Source organism: Penicillium cosmopolitanum, assembly GCF_028827165.1.
Source record: "Penicillium cosmopolitanum strain IBT 29677 chromosome Unknown utg000005l:1.0-4006212.0:1.0-4009387.0, whole genome shotgun sequence".
Classification (NCBI taxonomy): domain Eukaryota; kingdom Fungi; phylum Ascomycota; class Eurotiomycetes; order Eurotiales; family Aspergillaceae; genus Penicillium; species Penicillium cosmopolitanum.
The window spans coordinates 2,702,783-2,721,853 of record NW_026622675.1 but is presented as its reverse complement, the minus strand read 5'-3'; the positions used below and the strand labels follow the sequence as shown (position 1 = coordinate 2,721,853).

At 49.4% G+C, this 19,071-nt stretch overlaps 9 protein-coding genes across 9 annotated transcripts; 5 read left to right on the top strand and 4 right to left on the bottom strand.

Moving 5' to 3' along the window:
- Positions 1-350: 350 nt before the first annotated feature.
- N7509_004028 (NAD(P)/FAD-dependent oxidoreductase) lies at positions 351-1,847 on the top strand (the record flags this gene model as incomplete). The annotated part of the gene is made up of 2 exons (XM_056628665.1): positions 351-941; positions 996-1,847. 2 exons carry the CDS (start codon positions 351-353, stop codon positions 1,845-1,847), a joined length of 1,443 nt encoding a protein of 480 aa, XP_056491399.1.
- Positions 1,848-3,337: 1,490 nt separating this feature from the next.
- Positions 3,338-4,642, bottom strand: N7509_004027 (uncharacterized protein; the record flags this gene model as incomplete). Its single annotated transcript, XM_056628664.1, has 4 exons — positions 3,338-3,709; positions 3,784-4,164; positions 4,252-4,526; positions 4,597-4,642. 4 exons carry the CDS (start codon positions 4,640-4,642, stop codon positions 3,338-3,340), a joined length of 1,074 nt encoding a protein of 357 aa, XP_056491398.1.
- Positions 4,643-5,233: 591 nt separating this feature from the next.
- Positions 5,234-6,479, bottom strand: N7509_004026 (uncharacterized protein; the record flags this gene model as incomplete). Its single annotated transcript, XM_056628663.1, has 2 exons — positions 5,234-6,096; positions 6,164-6,479. The coding sequence occupies 2 exons, from the start codon at positions 6,477-6,479 to the stop codon at positions 5,234-5,236; spliced, it is 1,179 nt and encodes a 392-aa protein (XP_056491397.1).
- A 562-nt stretch (positions 6,480-7,041) lies between these two features.
- Positions 7,042-7,613, bottom strand: N7509_004025 (uncharacterized protein; the record flags this gene model as incomplete). The annotated part of the gene is made up of 2 exons (XM_056628662.1): positions 7,042-7,200; positions 7,563-7,613. The coding sequence occupies 2 exons, from the start codon at positions 7,611-7,613 to the stop codon at positions 7,042-7,044; spliced, it is 210 nt and encodes a 69-aa protein (XP_056491396.1).
- A 330-nt stretch (positions 7,614-7,943) lies between these two features.
- Positions 7,944-9,582, top strand: N7509_004024 (uncharacterized protein; the record flags this gene model as incomplete). The annotated part of the gene is made up of 2 exons (XM_056628661.1): positions 7,944-8,414; positions 8,467-9,582. 2 exons carry the CDS (start codon positions 7,944-7,946, stop codon positions 9,580-9,582), a joined length of 1,587 nt encoding a protein of 528 aa, XP_056491395.1.
- Positions 9,583-10,365: 783 nt separating this feature from the next.
- Positions 10,366-10,836, top strand: N7509_004023 (nuclear transport factor 2 family protein; the record flags this gene model as incomplete). The annotated part of the gene is made up of 1 exon (XM_056628660.1): positions 10,366-10,836. One exon carries the CDS (start codon positions 10,366-10,368, stop codon positions 10,834-10,836), a length of 471 nt encoding a protein of 156 aa, XP_056491394.1.
- A 2,087-nt stretch (positions 10,837-12,923) lies between these two features.
- On the top strand, positions 12,924-14,623 carry N7509_004022 (putative cellobiose dehydrogenase; the record flags this gene model as incomplete). Its single annotated transcript, XM_056628659.1, has 3 exons — positions 12,924-13,748; positions 13,811-14,458; positions 14,516-14,623. The coding sequence occupies 3 exons, from the start codon at positions 12,924-12,926 to the stop codon at positions 14,621-14,623; spliced, it is 1,581 nt and encodes a 526-aa protein (XP_056491393.1).
- A 595-nt stretch (positions 14,624-15,218) lies between these two features.
- Positions 15,219-16,946, bottom strand: N7509_004021 (splicing factor u2af large subunit; the record flags this gene model as incomplete). Its single annotated transcript, XM_056628658.1, has 2 exons — positions 15,219-15,719; positions 15,783-16,946. The coding sequence occupies 2 exons, from the start codon at positions 16,944-16,946 to the stop codon at positions 15,219-15,221; spliced, it is 1,665 nt and encodes a 554-aa protein (XP_056491392.1).
- A 357-nt stretch (positions 16,947-17,303) lies between these two features.
- N7509_004020 (8-oxoguanine glycosylase OGG1) lies at positions 17,304-18,756 on the top strand (the record flags this gene model as incomplete). Its single annotated transcript, XM_056628657.1, has 3 exons — positions 17,304-17,392; positions 17,454-18,262; positions 18,326-18,756. 3 exons carry the CDS (start codon positions 17,304-17,306, stop codon positions 18,754-18,756), a joined length of 1,329 nt encoding a protein of 442 aa, XP_056491391.1.
- Positions 18,757-19,071: the final 315 nt, after the last annotated feature.

Below are 19,071 nucleotides of genomic sequence, written 5' to 3'. Positions count from 1 at the left end.
TTCCCAAGTTGTGGCTTCATGCGGGGAAGTGCATCCAGTCGTCGTTTTTAGGGTTTAGAGTTGAGACCCAAAAGGGTAAGTCCGGTCCGGTCAACCAAACTCGTTAAGCGCCAATGGGAATCCCATGACCGAGGCAATTTACAATTCTTACCTTAATCCACTCTCCACTCCGGTGCAGATAAGCAACTCCGGTCTCCGCCCCGGACCCGGTGCCACTCTCCCTAGTAGGGACTATCGTGATAAAGCCACTTCAACTCTATCAAAATCGGTGGGAACTTAATTGAGCCCTGACCCGTGTGTCCCGTTGAATTGTTCTTTCACCTACATTCGTTATCATTCATCCCTCCATGATGCCTTCCCGGACTCAAGAATTGCCTACTCGGACAAGAGACCCCTTGCAAACCGCAGGAACTCCTCAATGTGTCCCGGTCAGCAATCCCGGCGAGACCGTTTGGCAAACAACCAAGCATAAGCTGCATGACCATCGTTCAACAGAGCAACTGCCCGAGTACAGTGACATTGTGATCATAGGTGCTGGGTACGCCGGTGTCGGTACCGCCTACCACCTCGTCAAAGACCATGCCGGATCGAACAAGTCAGTCGCTATTCTAGAAGCTCGGGGTGCTTGCTCGGGTGCAACTGGCCGGAACGGCGGTCACGCCAGACCCGATTTCTATGGTCACATCCCCACATATATCGACCGTGCAGGAGATCAAGCAGGAGCTGAGATCGCCGAGTTCGAAATCAAGAATCTGAGTGCTGTGAAGAAAGTCATCGAGCAAGAGAAGATTGATTGTGATTTCACTCTGGCCCGATCGATTGATGTTTGGTGTAACACAGAGGCTGCCGAGAGGGCTAAGTCTACATATGACCAAATGGTTACCAGGGGCTTTGAGTATATGAACGATGTTGCTTTTTATGCGAATGATAATGCGGAAGGAGTAAGTGATCTAGCTCTTTTCTTCCAAGAAACACAAGAGCTGACATCTTCTTAGATTTGTGGTGTAAAAGGCGCCAAAGCGTGTGCCAGCTTCACCGCAGGGACAATGTGGCCATACAAGTTCATCATGCATTTAGTCGAGCTGATTGTCGATGCTGGTGTCAACCTTCAAACAAATACGCCCGTTACATCAGTGACACCCGACACAGGATCTGGATATATCATCGACACCCCTCGAGGCAAGATGCGTGCTGGGAAGGTTGTTTACGCAAACAATGCCTATGTCTCATCTCTCCTCCCACAGTACAGAAAGAATATCGTCCCATGCAAAGGCATATGCTGCCACATCAAAGTTCCCAATGGAGTGACGGCACCCCTCCTGAACAACTCCTATATTAATCGAACCGAAGATAACGTCCTTTCATATCTGATTCCACGGGCTGACGGCAGCATCGTCGTTGGAGGTGCCGCTGCTGTATTCCGAAAACACGAAGATCAGTGGTACGACAATGTGGACGATAGCATCCTCATAGATTCTGCAAAGGACTTTTACAACAACTACATGCAGGAGACATACCGTGGATGGGAGAACACTGGAGCCAAGATCGACAAGATCTGGACGGGTGTAATGGGCTACTCCTATGACTCCAACCCTCATATTGGGACTGTCCCTGGTAGTGACAAAGACCAGTATATCCTTGCAGGTTTCAATGGTCATGGTATGCCAGTTATTTGGCTATCCTCGAAGGAACTGGCCAAAATGATCATTCAAGATATTCCTTTCGAACAGACTAGCATGCCTCGATTGTTCCAGACTTCCCAGTTTCGAATCGACCGAGCTTTGAATGGGAAGACCGAGGATGGTGATATTTTGGGAAGTGGTAAATTTCCGGCCACAAAGCCTTAAGGCCTGTAAAGTTAAACTCGCAGAATTGATCATTTAATAAAAAAATTACTCCCAGCGCTTTGAAGAAGTATCTTAGTAGTTTCTGATCTAGGATTTCCTCGAAAGATTGCTCCTAGCTGTCTATCCAATGCCCCGGATGATTGAGTAGAGCGAGATATTAGACCTACGTGCATGGATAATTACAAACAGTCAAAAATGTATCCATTCACATTTGGAATATTCTTTTTGCTGGGACACAACTCTATGAATTAATTGTCTTCTGATGCCAATGCCAAGCCGGCACCTGTGCGGCTTGACGATTGCCGGAAGCCTTATATGCGACGCATGGCAACGCTAGCCAATAATAAGAGTGAGAGGTTGCGATCTTGTCGCATAATGTGTTTTAAAATAACGATGAGCCTTAATGAATGATACTTTTTCGTGTCACAAGCTGAGCCATAATTATGACGTGCAGCCCCACGAGTGGACCTCGTAAATAGCTACTGCCCGACCATGTCACTACTTGCTTTGAGCCTCATTCCTACAAACAAGATGTTAGTAAATGAATTCAGGTTCAGCCAAGCTGATCAAGTGATTTGGTTTCGATTTTACCCTGTGCCGCATCAACTGGGCTATTATACTGAGTCATGATTACTGCCCGAGTGGAGACTCGTATGCCTAGTCAATGCCTGGTCACCAGATCCGAGCTAGGCTCAGTGATGCATAGGGGGGATATCCAACCAATGACCCGTAGCCAAGCCAGGCAGATCGGTCAATTTAGTCTCAATTCTGATGCCCAATCCGATCATGCTGAGCCATCATCTGGACAAAATAGGGCAGAAGTGCTAACATAAGCTTTCTCATCTGCAGTGGAATACCTTTTTAGTCCCAAATCGCTTAATACACAGTAAAGAATGCTAGAACCCATTTTCGATTAAATCCACTATTATGCTACCAAAGAGAACTCGGAAAGGTTATGAGATCGCCTTTTCTGCCACATGGAGCCTTGAGGCTCGCGGAGCATAAGAGCCAGTTCGTCATTTACTCGAGTTGGGACTCCGTAACAACTACCAGCTAGTACTTGGAAAATTTGAAGGTTTCGAGAGCGATATTGTGGTAGACAAAACTCCATGCAATCCAGAATCAAAAATTGCTCCCGATTGTCAATAAATGGACATAGAAAATGCTTCGACGTTCTGTTGTTAATCATGCAATTTGAGATGTGCTAACAGACAGACTGTTCCCTTAATTCGATTAATATTGTTGTTATGTGGGAATTGCTTTCAACTTTGAGGCTGCAAGGTTGGTGGACCTTACTGCAGAGCTCGAGTATGTGTGAGCCAATCGTTTTATATCAATTATTTGTCGCTCGGACACATCGGAGTTTAATGCTTAGTTTTTATGTTCTTGAATGTGAATCAAAAGGAGGTGTCAATGTGAAAGAATTCTATTTGACCAAGCATAAAATCTCTATCTACAAACTCATAAACTTCGTTTTACTCATATTCTTTTCATAGCTTGGAAGCCTCAACACGCTTTCCGTTCTCCTCAAACTCGATCTTCTTTCCAGAGATCAGAGACTCCTGCAGAGCACATCCAATAGTGACTGCGCGCACTGCAGCGTCCAATCTGAGAGGAGGAGCAGTGTTGTCAAGGCAAGAGGCAGTGAATTCATTTGCCTCGGTGATGAAGGCCTCACGGAAACGTCCGTAGTAGTCGGAAGGAATCTCGCGACGGATACCAGTGGGTTCGTATAGGTTCACCAAGTTAAGCTGGGGCTGGGTGTTGATGGCGACCTTACCGTTTGTGCCGAAAATCTCAGTACAGTCTTCTTGGCCGGCGGCCATCATGCGGGAGCAGTAGAGCTGAGCGATCTTGCCGCCCTGTTTATAGCGTGTTAGTGCCTGATGCAATTTCTTGAGGGTTCATAATGAATCGGGTAGCTGAAGGAACTTACGTAGAACTCGATAATTCCTAGGGCATTGTCTCGGTCGTTGTGCTTGCGGAGGTCGGGCTGCACGGCAGTGATACCGATGGCAGTCACACTCTTGACCTTGCTGTCCTCGCCGAAGAACCAAAGAGCCAGGTCGATATCGTGGATAGAGCAGTCCACGAAGATTCCACCGGAGAACTCGGCGTACGCAACGAAGAAGCCACTTGGGTCGAGCTTGTCGCAAGTCTGGGAGCGGAAGACAGATGGTGTACCGATATCGCCATTGGCTGTGCGTTGGTAAGCATCGCGGTAGGAGGCGTCGAAGCGACGCGAGAAGCCGCAAATAACTTTTTGGTTGGGGAATTTCTTGATGGAGGTGTTGTAGGCGTCGACAACCGATTGGGACTGTTGGGAGAACAAGATGTTAATTTGGGATGTTTTGGAATAGAAAAATCTTCAAGACGGGGGAAGTGGCTTCGTAAAATAACTCACAATCTCAGGGCTGGTACTGATAGGCTTCTCGCAAAGAACGTGGAAACCACGCTCAATGGCCTTGATGGCCTGCTCCGCATGGACGGTGGTAGCGCTAGCAACGACAACGGCCTGGAGAGTCTTCTCCTGCTCCAACATCTGTTCATAGTCCTTGTAGACGCGAACATTTCCAAATTCTGCCTTGGCGGCATCCAGCTCAGCCTGGACGGGCGAGCAGACAGCGATCAGCTCGGCGCGAGGGGTAAAATTGGCGAAGTGGCGAGCATGGCGCATTCCTAGGAGTAGTGATTAGCAAAACTCGAGAAGGTTGTCAAAAATTCCAAGTTGCAAGATGAGAGGACTTACCCATGCGGCCAATACCTGCGACGGCGACTTGGAGCTTGTCAGACATTGTTAAGAGCGGTGTAATTAAATATAAGGTTGATTTAGAGGAGTGTGATGGTTTGGAAAAAGAAGGCCATGCTGAATTGCACTGTTATATAGGCATTGTCGCAGCTCGATCGCTGTCCCCGCCCCTCATCGGAGATGCTCCAGGTTGGTCGGCGAAGCGTAGCTGAATATGGTTAGTATTATTACTCGATAAGGTAGGTTTCCAACGAAGGTTGTTCGGCGAAAGTTGCCCCAGATGCCCCAGATGCGTCTCCACCTCCACTTCCCCGCACCGAAACACCTCGACGCGACTATTTAGTGGTCTCAGCATGGCCCACAGGGACCACGAATTTTATCGGGCGCATATTCAAACTTCCGGAATCAAGGTTCCTCTCTCTCGGGGTTGTGTAAATTTCTGCAGAGTTGAGCTGGTCCAATGTCATCAATCGCATCCGCGGTGGAGCTTTCTCCGCGTCAAAGGCCGTTGGGGTAAGATTTTGGCGATAGAAGCTATTGACAGCTAACTCCGTGGGTTTAGACAGAATAGTCTGGTGAATTTATTCAGTTCCAGTCAAGAATTTCATATCTGAATGGCTATTCTAAATGAAGATGGTTACCCCAAGCCATCGTACCCATCCCACCCCCACGCCCCTTTCAACAATTCCTGCATGCTGGTCGTGGGATACGCATGTTCATCCTTAAGCTTCGTTAAAACACCCAGAAGTGCATCCTGTTCGAGCCGATCCGTGAACCGGTCACCACACATTCCAATTGCGACCGAGGCAGTCACTAGGCCCGGAGGACTATGCTGGTTGGAGAGCGCCATCCCACAAAGTCGCAATACCATTGACCGCACTTTTCGATCTACTGATCGCATCGCAGTACGCTGGCTAGGCCCGAGACGGGGTAATTTGGGATTATAAACAACGAGGAGAATACGCGCCAGCTCGAAGAATTGGAGCCCTGCGACGTGGCAATTATTAAGATACCACAATTCTGGAAAGACTTCTCCACGGGAGTGATCTGGTTCGTGCGTGTAGATGGGTTTGAAACTCGGCGGGCCAAGCTCCGTCCAGAGGGTTTCAAACAGGACAAGTTCGTCGTAGCGTGCTATGCGCATGTCGGTCACCGGTATAGGATGCAAGACCCCGGTGCTGGAAGATTGGTGTTGGTCTTGAGGGGTCCCTTCTTCCTCAGATCCAAAGCAGTATTGTAATACATCAGCGCAATGAATAACAAGGCGATCGGCCCAGACATAATCATCCGCAGGTTCAAAAGAGCGATATGGCTCGCAAGGCCCTAATGGGAGCCGGAACGGGCGCTGTTTGCTGAAGGCTGTGATAATTTCTTGTCGAAGTGCGATCCAATAGGCTGCATGCCGAAGGCCAAACCCAGCTACTGCAGATGGGGCTTGGGCGTCAAGGAATATTTGAATTCCCCGCAGTGCGCTCTCTGTATCTTCACCTACCGATGGCACTATTGGAGGATTGTTTAGAAAATCATCAAGGAAATCGAGACGAAAGCGGGGGGGGGGGCAACTCACTGTCCACTTCTTCGTAGAAACGAAGAATCACGGCGGCGGCTAGTAGGTTCTCGTCTTGGGCTTCACCCGAGTGGTCTGATAGTGCCATGAGATTCGCGATACACTCGTTGTGATAGTGAATCGCAGTTTCGGGTGTAAGGTCTTGGAGGACTTTGCCCCCGTAGTGAATTTGATTTCCATGATAATATTTTTTGATTCGGCTCAGGTGTCTCGCGGACGCGGTATAAATGGCATTGAGTAACGGAGGACATGTCCTAGCTCGTAGAGGTACCGTGCAGGCAAAATGTCTTTCCCCGTCGCATAGGTCGAACTGCATACAGCGTTAGCCAGGGCTGCTAGCATTTTTCAGGCGGGAAGTTCCTACCCAGGGAGCAAGTTGGACAACAAAGTACCGCATGAGACATGCCTCATGCTCATTCAAGCTCGGCAACCTATTATCAAAAGAGTTTATGATGAAGTCTCTAGATCCAGGTGAGGCATTGCTGCTATGTGAAAAGTGAGGGGAAGCAGATGGGATGGAGGAATGTCGATCCGGCGACAATTGCAAGGGATGATACGGCGAAAAAGGGGCCAAAGCGTCTTCGGGCCGATTTGATGAAAGGAAGGGCTCAGATGAATGCGACCCAACGGGGTCATTCAATAGCGAAGGATCTGTGGCAGGCTGGTGATCCGGCGAAGCCATGCTCTGGCGTCTCGCCCGTGCCCAAGGCAATGACGATTCGCAACTCGAATCTATTGAGTAATGCCTTGCTATGTCGGCAGTCTCGTCGACATAACTGTAATCCACTGCGGCCCGAGTAAACAACTGCAATCGGCAATGCCAGAGCCCGATATCCGTGAATGATGCAACACCTCGGGAATCTGCTGGCACAAAGGGGTCAACGCACCTTGACCGATGGGCAACCAAGGCTGGTCATCGGCGAAATCATACCGGGCACTGGCACTGGAGCCATGGCGAAATCCCGAAGGTGAGCCCTGCCAGAGGCATGAGGACCCGGTCTTTTCACAGCGCTGGCATTTGGGTTTCTGGCCGTCGCCTGCAGTAAATTGGGTCAGTATCAGCAAACTGAATGAATCCTCAGATACACTCACATTTCACATGTCGATCTGGAGGGAAAGGGAGGGTGGGTTAGTTTTCTTGGTCCTTCTTCACTTTTGATTAACAAGTTAGACGCATGCGCCACTCACTTCGACACTCCTGGCTGTTGAAAATTAGTCTATAACGATTGGTGAAGACGTGCAGATAGTGTGGGGCTCACCAAGGAACAGTCTTGTTCCGCCGCATTTTTGGGGGGTTATGCAATATCACGATGCCGATAGAAGAAGGGAATTGGAACTTGCGGAGATGGCTAGTAAAAGTATTAATTAATGGCAAGCTCGGCGAGAATTTACCATTTACCCTCTCCACACCCCAGAAGTCAAGGAAGTGCGGGGGTTTCGAGCTGGGCATGGCATTCTGGGGGCGGAGTATTTGCCTCCCCCACTTTCCAATGCTGTTTATTGGATGGTTTCACACGGACTTGAACCGAGTTTCCTCGCTAGCCTAGCGAACTAGGCACACTCGACGTTGATGTGCATAATTAAGTTGGGATATATACTATTTAAACGAGTTGTACCAGAAGACATAATGAGAGCAGACCCCTCAGATAGATAGAAAAGGACGAAAAAGTTGGAAGAAGCGAGAACAAAGAACCCTCCAGGGCTCTTTCTGTCTTTGGTCCGTATTCTTTGTATACCTTGTTCCTTCCTGGTTCTCTCTCCGAGAAACCTACTACCCAAAATGAGCAATCTCAGTCGGAAAAGTTCCCATTCAGACGACGAAGATCTCAAGGATTTGGCTGAGCATGTCGAAGGATCCCCCATTGTTGAGTTGGATACCATTGAGAATACCAGATGCAGCAAATATGCCTGGCTTGTTTCGCTGACAGCGGCCGTTGGAGGATTCTTGTTTGGATACGACACCGGAATCATATCAGGTATTCTAGTATATCTTGGAGATGGTCTCGGTAAGACCCTCAATGGCAGTGAGAAGGAATTGGTCACATCGATCACTTCCGGCGGTGCCTTCATCGGTGCCATTGTGGCCGGCCTATGTGCCGACCGTTATGGGAGGAAGATGGGCATATATACTGGTTGCGTATTGTTCGTCCTCGGCGCCGTCATTCAAGCGTCTTCCTTCTCTATCGCCCAAATGACAGTCGGTCGGGCGGTTGTGGGACTAGGTGTCGGGTCTGCAGCTATGATTGTCCCAGTACGTTTCTAGTGATTCTGTCCGTTCTATACATAACTACTGACCTTGACAGCTTTATATAGCTGAAGTGGCGCCGGCAAAATATCGTGGACGTATGATAAGTCTCGACAACCTGTCAATCACAACCGGACAACTCGTCAGCTATGGCATCGGAGCTGCATTTGCGAATGTAAATGACGGATGGCGATATATGGCTGCAATCGGAGCAGTTCCTGCGATAATTCTTTGCTTCCTACTTCCATTCTGTCCGGAATCACCCCGACAGCTCATTTATCACAACAAGCGAGAGGAAGCTGCAAAGGTTATTTCAAGGATCTTCCCCGATGGCACTGAGCTCCAGGTCCAGCAAAAGGTCCAGCACATTTCACTCCACGTGGAGACAAATCAAAATACGGACAGAGCATTGTGGTGGCAGATCAAGCAGTTATACGTCGTTGGATCAAATTTCCGTGCAATGTTTGCAGCCTGTGGACTCATGGCAATTTCTCAGCTAGGTGGATTCAACTCAATCCTCTACTATTCCGGCACAATATTTGCTGCTGTTGGATTTGACAAGCCAATTGCAGTGGGTACTATCATCGCTGCCACAAATTGGATCTTTACTTGGATCAATCTGTTCCTGGTTGATCGTGTTGGTCGTCGACAGATACTCATGAACACTCTATGGGTAATGGCTGCAGCGATGGCATGTGCGGCAATATGCTTCCATTGGGTACCACTCAGCCCGAGTCTTGAAATTACTTCCCAGAAAACCGGGTGGGCTGCAGACTTAGTCTTGGTTTCCATGGTGGTATTCGTCGCATTCTACTCCGCTGGAGCTGGCAACATCGCCTGGATGTCCTCCGAATTCTACCCCATTGAGGTTCGTGCTGTCGGCACAATGCTTTTAACAATGAGCTGCTGGGGCTCCAATGTCATCGTTTCCTCCACTTTTCTTACCCAGATGGAAAACATTACACCGTCGGGCGCTTTTGGTTTTTATGCCGCGGTATCGTTCTTCGGTTGGATTGGAGTCTACTTTTGCTACCCCGAAGTCAAAGGAATGACTCTTGAAGATATTCGCGAGGTATTTGAGCATGGATTCGGTGTCGACTTTGCCCGTCAGAAGCAAAAGGATCTCAAGTTGAATTCGCAACGCCAGAACGTGGAGGTCGTGGACCAAGTATAGAAGGACGGATGGGGGGGGAATACAGCGGGGTACACCTATGGCAGCGCATTTAGCATTAGATTTAGATGATTGCAATAGATAGATAGATGACGAAATTCGGGGCTTTACATGCAAATTCCTGATGTGTTCATTGCCGCAGATCATCAAGCCTAGATCATGAGTTAAGTGGGCCTATCTTGAAATCTAACTAAAAATGGTAACTCTCGCCGGGAACTGCTCTCTAGGTGCTGCCCGCGTCTGGGCAGCGAGCCAAGGCCGTTGACACCTGATTTTGATATTTCGGCCTTATTTGACCTAAATCTGCCCGAATTATTTTGCATAACCCACTGATTTATCTCTGTTCCTTACAACCAGTGATCGCATTTGTTAAAGCAACCGAATGGGCTCAAATTCTTCATCATGATGTTCGATTCAGAAAATGCTGGACAAATTCAAGTGCTGGAGGACAAATCCGAAGAACACATAAATTATGGATACAGTGAGGTTAGAGCAGGAACATATATTCTCCAAATTACAATCCGCTCCCACCTGGCCAGTCTTTTCAGCCCCCAACCACTGGCGTCTGTACTAATAGTAGTCTCCGCGCCGTACCCTCTCATGGGAGGATGGCGGAGATAAAAATATTAATCCGCCTAACCCCCGAGGCTCGTCATACCCCTCACATACCCTGAGGGCGTTGGTTAGACACCTAGAAGATGCCAACTCCTGCTATGAAGCTCAAATTTCTTACCTCGCAGTCTAGATAAACTACCTCTATATCGAGGAATTCTCCCCTGTATCAAAATGCCATCCAAATCAAGAGAGACGGCTCTCTCGTACCTTGAAGGCTTCAAGACACTCTCGCCGAGCATATTTCTCGCATTTTTGGCGCCGACCGCCATTCACAGATTCGCTCCAGCTTCCCTCTCTCCACCCGAGCCTATGAGCCCAAAAGCATTCGCCAGTCATCTAGACAAACTACAAGAGGTTCTTGCGGAGTTTCCTGTTTTCCCCAAGGAAATTTTTGACAATGAAGAAAAAGGCCAGGTGACCATCTGGGCTACCAGCAAAGCCAAATTCAAGGAGGAATGTAAAGACGATGGTTTGACCGAAGAAGAGTGGGCCTATGAAGGCGAATATATTTTCATCTTTACTTTGGACGAGACCAAGGAGAGGATTGTGGATATTGTTGAGTTTTTGGATAGTAAAGGTACGGAGAGACTGAGGGAGTTGATGGTTCGGGCGCGCAAGAATCTACAGGTGAAGAGAGACTAGATGGCGTCGGTTAGACGAGAGAAATCTTAGGCCCTGTTTCAAAGCTTTTTTATTCGCCATCGAGGATTTTTTTGATGAGACTCCAATAATTACCAGGCGTCGAATGCTGCGAAGTAGGTCCTTTTTGTTGTCGCCTTTGTGTCTACGCGCTCTTCATAGATGAGCTGGTTTTCCCTACAAATCGAAATCGCATCGGGCACAATTATTCAATCAAAACCTTTCAATACTATTAGGAGTATATGGTCCTTAATATACTTGAAAAATCCCCGTGGAGGTAGGAGGTGACCATAAAGTTTGAACTCGACCCTGTAGGGCTGAATAGCGCCATTTCACTGTAACGCAGAATATAAGCAACGCCGGTGTGGCGCCGTCTTGCAGTCCAGGGCTGAAGACCAGGTCGATCAATGATGAAATCAAGTATTATTTCTCGGAATAGACAAAGGAAAACTTGATCGCATGGGTGATTAAGGCCAATCTGGTAGTTTCTAATTGACGACCCTGTGTAAAAGTCCAACACGATGTATAATCTTTCACCCGGCTCTAGAACTCGGGCGGGGACTCGGTCGGAGGCTCATTAATGTGATGTCTATATCGGAAACTCTGATGAATCCTGAGTTTGAAATTTGTTGGCGTATCTTGGCGCGGAAAAGATGGCTGTCATAAAATGTCAGAGCTACCTTGTCGCTTCGATTATCTACTACGCGCCACTACCCCCAGCATAGCGAAATTTGACCTGCAATGGTTATATCTAAGCTCCTGGTTTGTCATGTCGTTCAATTTTCTCGCAGGTTCAAATTTAAAGTTGCTGCAAGAGGCAAATTAGACAAGGTAGAAGCGGGGCTTGAAACCGATGCCGTGTTTCTCCTCATGCCGAGGATTCGCCGGCTGGGCGTTGGCGTTTTCTGGACTAGGAGAAAGAACATAACTATGGCTTTGTACACGCAAAGCTACTCGTATAAAATATTCATGTTGTGCTCTAAATATTACGGTTATTAGACTTTGCTATCGTGGATGCCAAGTCGATGAAGTAAATGATCGTATCGGTTTTCACTTCCAGGATATCCGATTTACCTAAAGCGACACTAACCTCTTGACCTCTGATCGGAGCTCAGAAATCACGAAAAGGTTTTCATTTCATAGATATACTAGTTCTAAAATGTTTTCGAATGTCTTGGCCCCTGAATGCATTTGCCGAGCAAGCCGTGGGTACCTGCAGCGGAAATGAAGAAAAAAGACAAGGATTTTGTCGACCCGCGTTGATCCGCGAACACTCCTACTTTATCTTTGCTAGCATCATGCACATAAGACGATCTGGTCGAGACAACAGTTCGCGTAGAAGGAGAGCGCGTCACTAGATCCATGATCATTCTTTTACCTTCCACTTCCATAGAAGACTTTAGAAAGGACAGAAGATCTCAATCAGATAACGCAAGTTAGAATCTAGTTTCACCGATCCCTTCCTGTTTCAAGGGTGAGGCCCCTGACTCCCTTCCTCAAATGGATTAATCACCGGCCTAAGAGACTTCAAAGTGGCGCGGCTAAGCAAATAAGAGTCGGATTTTGGCCGCTTGGGAAGACTGTGGAGACTCGGCAAGCCCATTCGGCCGCCCTGGATGCCACATGGTGGAGACCGATGCTTTAAATGCGCCTCTGACGGTGCCTAACGGCGCCATCTTATCTGACTGGACTACCCTTCATCGGGTTATATCCGCTGCCTATCACTCATGCCTAGAGTGGCTGAAGCAAGTTTCATTTCCAAACGCAGAAAAAGACCCACCCATCCATTGTTCTCGTTGCTTATGAGAAGATCGCTAATCCTGCCGTGAGAAAGTGACAAACCATCTATCCAGACAGGGAAGGTGGGCACTGGCCAAGAGCAAGATATGACACAATATGGAGATCTTGGTCCGGGTCCCTAAATCCCCGAGTGACAGACCACTGGGTTTGAAGAATGGAGAAGGAAAAGTTCCGCGAAATAACCGAGTTGAAAAGGCCTTGAAGCCCCTCGATCTGCACGGCTCTTTCCCTCGCTCTTTTTTTGTATACTGCAATTGATTGACAAGCTTAACTGCTTTTTTATACACAAGATGCGGTTTCTCCAAGTTGGCTGCAAGGCAGCCCTAGTTGCCGCTATCGGAAGCCTGGCATCTGCATCCAGCTTCAAGAACCACTACTACGACTACATTGTTGTCGGTGGTGGTCCCGCCGGTATAATCACAGCTGAGCGGTTCGTTGAGGCTGGCAAGAAGGTCCTCCTTCTCGAACGAGGTGTTGGTCCAACCGTCGCTACCGGTGCCAATGAAACTCTCACCTGGAACAAGGACCTCACAGCGATTGACCTGCCCGGTCTTTCTGCCGATGTTGGTAGCCTCCCTGTATGGGATGAGTATATGTGTACCGATACCGAGGGAATGGCCGCCTGTGTCCTCGGTGGTGGTGTCACCGTGAACTATATGGTCTTCGTCCACCCTCCCGAGCACGACTTCGACGACAACAACAACTGGCCCGAGGGATGGAAGTGGAAGGATCTCAAGCCCGCTGCTGAGCGTCTTTACCAACGCAACCCTGGTACAACTCTGCCCTCTGCCGATGGCAAGCGTTACGATCAGGGTCTGTACTCGGTTCTCTCCAAGTTCTTCAGCACCGTCGGCTGGAAGTCCGTCGACATGATCTCCGAGCCCAACGAGAAGCACAAGGTCTACAGCTATCCTTCCTGGAACATCAAGGACCAAAAGCGTGCTGGTCCCGTCCGCACCTACCTTCCTCTGGCCGAGAAGAAGGATAACTTCTCCCTGCAACTCGGCACCAAGGTCATCCGCGTTGTGCGCTCTGGTAGCCACATCACCGGTGTCGAGGTGCAGACTTCCTCCGGTGAGACTGAGATCATCACTCTTGCTCGCGATGGTCGTGTCGTCCTTGCTGCTGGCGCTCTCTCTACCCCCGTCTTCTCTTCAACTCCGGCATCGGTCCCCAGAAGCAAATCGAGACTGCCAAGGATAGCGGCATCAAGGTTCCTCCCAAGAAGCAGTGGCTCGACCTGCCCGTTGGCCTTGGTTTCCGTGACCACCCAATCTTCACCCTCAAAGTCCAGACCAACGGCTCTTTCGGTATCCCCGACTACGACGCCATCGTCAACGGCACTGACCGCAAGGATATCAGCCTCTACGGAAAGAACAGCGGTCTTCTGACCCAAGGAAAGCACCGTGCTATCTTCTTCTCTTCCAATGAGCTGAACGGTCAGACTCGCTACTACCAGGGCTCTTGCGCTCCCGCCGATGGCTCTGTTCTTGAGATCAAGACTTACCTCACCCACGGTGCTACCTCTACCGGTGTCCTGGGTCTTGACTCCAACCAGAAGACTGTTTTCGAGGAGTCTCCTTACATGCAGACCGCCGATGACAAGAAGGCCGCCGCTGCCTTCGTCAAGGAGTTGATCAGCGATATCAGCACCCCTGGCTCTGGTCTCGAGCTCATCACCAAGCCCAACGTCACCGCTATTCTTAACACCATCTCCTCCGGCAACCACTACACCACTTCTGCCAAGTTGGGTACCGATGACGGACGCAAGGGTGGCTCTTCTGTTGTTGACCTTAACACCAAGGTCTACGGAACGGATAACCTGGTGAGTTCCTATCAAACACCCAATAGCCTATCATGCAAAAGCTAATATCTTTTTTAGTACGTCGTCGACGGCAGTATTCACCCCGACCTTCCCACTGGTAACATCCAGACTACTATCATGGTTATTGCTGAGGCCGCTGCTGCGCGGATTCTGGCCCAGCACTAGATCATTCCGGTTTATGAATCTGGGGACCAAGATCCAAGTTGCATGTTTTGTATTTTTATAGCGTTTAGACTATTTAGGGAGTCAATTCGATACCTTCCCTAGGATACCCAAAACTACTTGTATACATCCCGCTTAATTTCGAGTCCGATACTGCGGAGTAAAAAGTATTCTGGTGCTTCGAGCTACCTTCCCGTGATCATATTTACAAGGAATCCACTAGGTTCCGTAGTAAAAATATGAAGAACTCGGATTTCGGTCCAGCGAGAGCAACCTCGTCTAAAGCTGACTGCGAGCGTACACGAGGTTTATTCCAGATTCACTCGTGCCGATACATCGAGAATCCGACAAGACACACTACAGGGATTTATACTAGTAATTCCAATGAATACCATTGCCCAATTGAAGACAAAAACCGAGCTAAACCAATAGGCCAAAATATTACATTTTGAGGACGACTTCCAAACCAAACCATCGTGATCAAGTGGACATGGGCCTATTTGCTATGATACATACGAACTCCTTCGGCTCGAAGCAAAGAAAAAGAAAAGAAAAAAAGCAGAACCAGATACCGTTTCAAAGCAGCATTTTCTCATCTTTACCAGGCGTCCACATCGAAGTTCTCTTCTCCGAAGTAGGAGACGACAACGGTGCGGTCCGAGAACTTCCGGCCAGCGAGAGCCTTGAGGGCGCTAGTGGCCGATTGCTCGGTATCGAACTTAACATAGATCTTGCCCACGCCAGAGGTCTGGCGGCTTCCACCGCTGGGACGCGGAACCTTCAAGCTCAGGACCTTGCCATACTTAGAGCACTCTTCGCCAACATCCTCGAGGATCTCCTCGTAGTCGTCGTCGTCAAGAAGCTCGTCCACGGTGACCATGTTCAGCAACTGCAGAACACGACCCGTCTCCATGTCCTGGGAGGTGGTCTTGGCGAACATCGACATGGCGTTGACGCCCATGTCCAGGCCAACGGCTTGGGTGGTTCCGATACTGGCGTGGGATACCTTCAGGTGGCGATCGCCCAGTTCCATACCGTTCAAACCCTCAACGGCGATGGGAGTAGATGTGGGCTCGACATACTCGCAGAATGCGATACCCTGTTTGATTCAATTAGTGATCGGTTATATGGAATGAATGGGAAACCATTAAGGCAAACTTACGCGTGACTCTTCCGTCGAGGCATCCTTCACCAAGATAAATGACTTGAGTTCACCAAAAGACTTGAGCAGCATGGTGACGGCCTCCTCTGGGATGAAAGGCGGGATGTTGGAAACGCAAATTTTGTTGGGCGAGTCTGGCACCTCGTTCAGAAGCACACCTTCTTGGTACTCCTGCTCTCCACTTCCACCGGGAACGATGTAATCCTTGGGTCGGCGGACCTCAAGTCCCTTCTCACCACCGTCAGCCATGGTGATTCCATCAAAGGCCAACGCAACGGTTGCATCGTTGGGAGTCTTGAATTCCAAAAGGGCGAACGACTTGTCATCGGCAACTTGGGCGGAGATACAAGGATCGACGCTGTGAATGACATTGAGGCCGTTCAGCTGAAGGTTGAAGAAAGACACGACAGAATCTCCTGTAGAGTTCTGGGGGATATTATAGACGAAGAGACGCTTGGATTGGCGGGAGTTGGATGGCTTGAGGGCTGTGGACTCTGTGGATTCCCCTTCAGGCTGGTTCATGAAAGCCTGGAGGCGAGAAGGGTCCATGGGCTGCTGTCGAGGAGCTCCGGGCAGAGGGAACATGCCGGACAATTTCGCCTGCTCGGCGGTGACATTTTCATAGCCGGGGGGCTTGATATCCCATTGAGTAAGACGACGCTTGCGATCCAGGATGGAAGGGACGTCGGTCAAATCGGGGGTTGGCTCCTTCTTCCGCGGAGGTGAAGGGCTCCTCTTTGGTTGCTCTCTTCTGTCACCACCGCCGCGATCGCCGCGGTCCCGGCCACCACGGTCTCGATCACCGCCACCACGTCGGGGTCGATCCTCAAACAAGTCTCGTCGGGGTCTGTCATCGAAGTCACGTCGTCGGCGATCACCACCACCGCCACCGCCACGCTCAGCTCTGTCACCGCGATCGCCTCGGTCCCAGTCACGCTCTTCGCGTCTGCCGGAGTAGCGGTCTTCGCGCTCACGGGCACGGTAGTCGCGGCTGGATGAGTAGGAGTTGGCTTCGTGTTCGCGGCGCGAGCCCCCTCGGGAGCCGTGGTGAGGCGAACGCGAGCGCCGGCGCTCTCCTCTCTCTGGTCGCTCACTGCGGTCTCCCCGGTCACCTCGGTCTCTATCACGTCGCTCGTCGCGCTGAATTAAGTTAGTTGCAGTCATCGAGAGGCGTAAAAGCTGATACGTACATAGTAATCGCGCGGGCGCCCAGAATCTGTGAAAAGGGTGGGAAAGTTAGAGAATTCCTCAATTAGCGATTGAGAGTAACACACCTCTGGAAGAATAAGTGTCTCCGTTCATGGTGAGCTTTGGGGATGACGAAGCTCTCCTGGCTTTACTGAAAGGGAGATGCAGTTTTAGCAAGCTTGGGGTTGTTGACCGCCTCCTGTTGTTGCCAAGAAGGAATTCTGCCGGGTGCTTATCGCTATCGTCGTTTCTCACCTTAAGGCACGGTCTGTTCCCAGTCAATTACATGTTTGCATGCAATTATTGAAGCAGACAAATTGAGATTGATTGATCATGACGGTCTTTTCAGAATGGTGCAAGTTACCTATGAGCCTGAGCGAGTTGTGTATCAATACAACTCTCCGCTGCGGGCAATCGTTCAGGTTTGCACATATCTTAGTAGCACCTCACAGCCCCGTGCAACAAGCTAACATCAGCTTTTAGATGGCAGAAGATCCCCGAGAGTGAGGAATGGCGCTGTGTACTCTATGGTCGCCTCTTTTCCCTGAAGCAAGATTCAAGCTATCTCTACTACCGAACCTGTCAATCCGATCCCCTACCAACCCCTCCCGCCTCAGTCCTCCCTTCTCGAGCGCCATCCGACACAGAAGACAGCGACAGTAAAGCGCACTCCGGAATCACCCAAGATGACCAACTTCTGTCGATCCTCAAACATTACCTGAACCTCTCTTCCAATCTGAGCGAGCTTTATACCCAATGGTCCGCGAACGATCCCAATTTCAAGAAGAAGGCAGCTGCCTTCTCCGGCGTGCGCATCTTGCGTCAAGATCCATGGGAAGCGCTAGTGTCGTTTATATGCAGCAGCAACAACAATATCTCGCGCATCTCACAAATGGTGGAAAAGCTGTGCATACACTATGGTCCATTCGTCGCGACAATAGGCGACCGCTCCTATCATGATTTCCCTGCACCCGAGGCATTGGCAGGCAAGGACGTTGAAGCCAATCTTCGCACTCTAGGATTTGGCTACCGTGCGAAATATCTCTACAAAACGGCGGTCATGGTCTCCCAGGAACGAGAGAAAGGGTGGCTGAATGGCCTTTGTAACCCCGAGTCTCCAGCATTCGGCATAGAGGCAAAGACCGGCAATGAGATGAAACCCGAAGGACGAGATGGATACCGAGAGGCACATGAGAAGCTATTAGAGCTACAAGGTGTTGGACCCAAGGTATCCGATTGTGTATGCTTGATGGGCTTAGGCTGGGGTGAATCAGTGCCCGTGGACACACATGGTTAGTACTAGTACTACTCAATGCTCCCCTCCGTTTAAATTGCAAGGCTCTAACAATTAGCAGTTTGGCAAATCGCGCAACGAGACTATCGTTTCGGGAAAAGCTCACAGAAGACCTTGAATAAGGTAACCTACGATGCAGTGGCCAATCATTTCCGCAAGCTTTGGGGACAAGAAGCTGGATGGGCGCATAGCGTTCTTTTCACCGCGGACTTGCGCTCTTTTGCTGATCAACTTGCGACAACTAAGAAGGTGGATGTCAAAGTGAAAGATGAAGGCGCGGACGTGAAAATAAAGACTGAAGTGACGACGGCTGTTGCACTGACGGCGCCAAAGCACGAAGAAGTGAACGGTGTCAAGACCGAAGACTCGGAAGAGAAGAAGCCAATTACAAAGGCGCCTGCAGGCAAGAAGAGGAAAGTGCCGGCAGACCCCGTCGTCGAAACTGCTCAATCGACTGAAACCAGGCGGGTGTCTAAAAGACTACGTCGGTGAAGACATTGAAATGGTCATGACATCCTTGCATGGAAGCTATGCCCCCTAGACACCTTGTATACTAGAACAGCCATGTATATGCTACAATAAACAACGATACGGTATAGAAATTCAAGAGTTGTAAAGAATGGAATATATTGATCAATATCATGTGCATAGTTATTTGTGAGAGGAGTAAAGGCTAGAAAACGGTCAGTAAGACAGCTTTCATCAAATGCTTGAGAGTCAAGATGAGGCAGTTGAGAGGTAATCAGAAGTCCGTTTAGATCATCGAAGACGCATCCGAAGATACGCTTCTAAATCAAGAGGTACCAG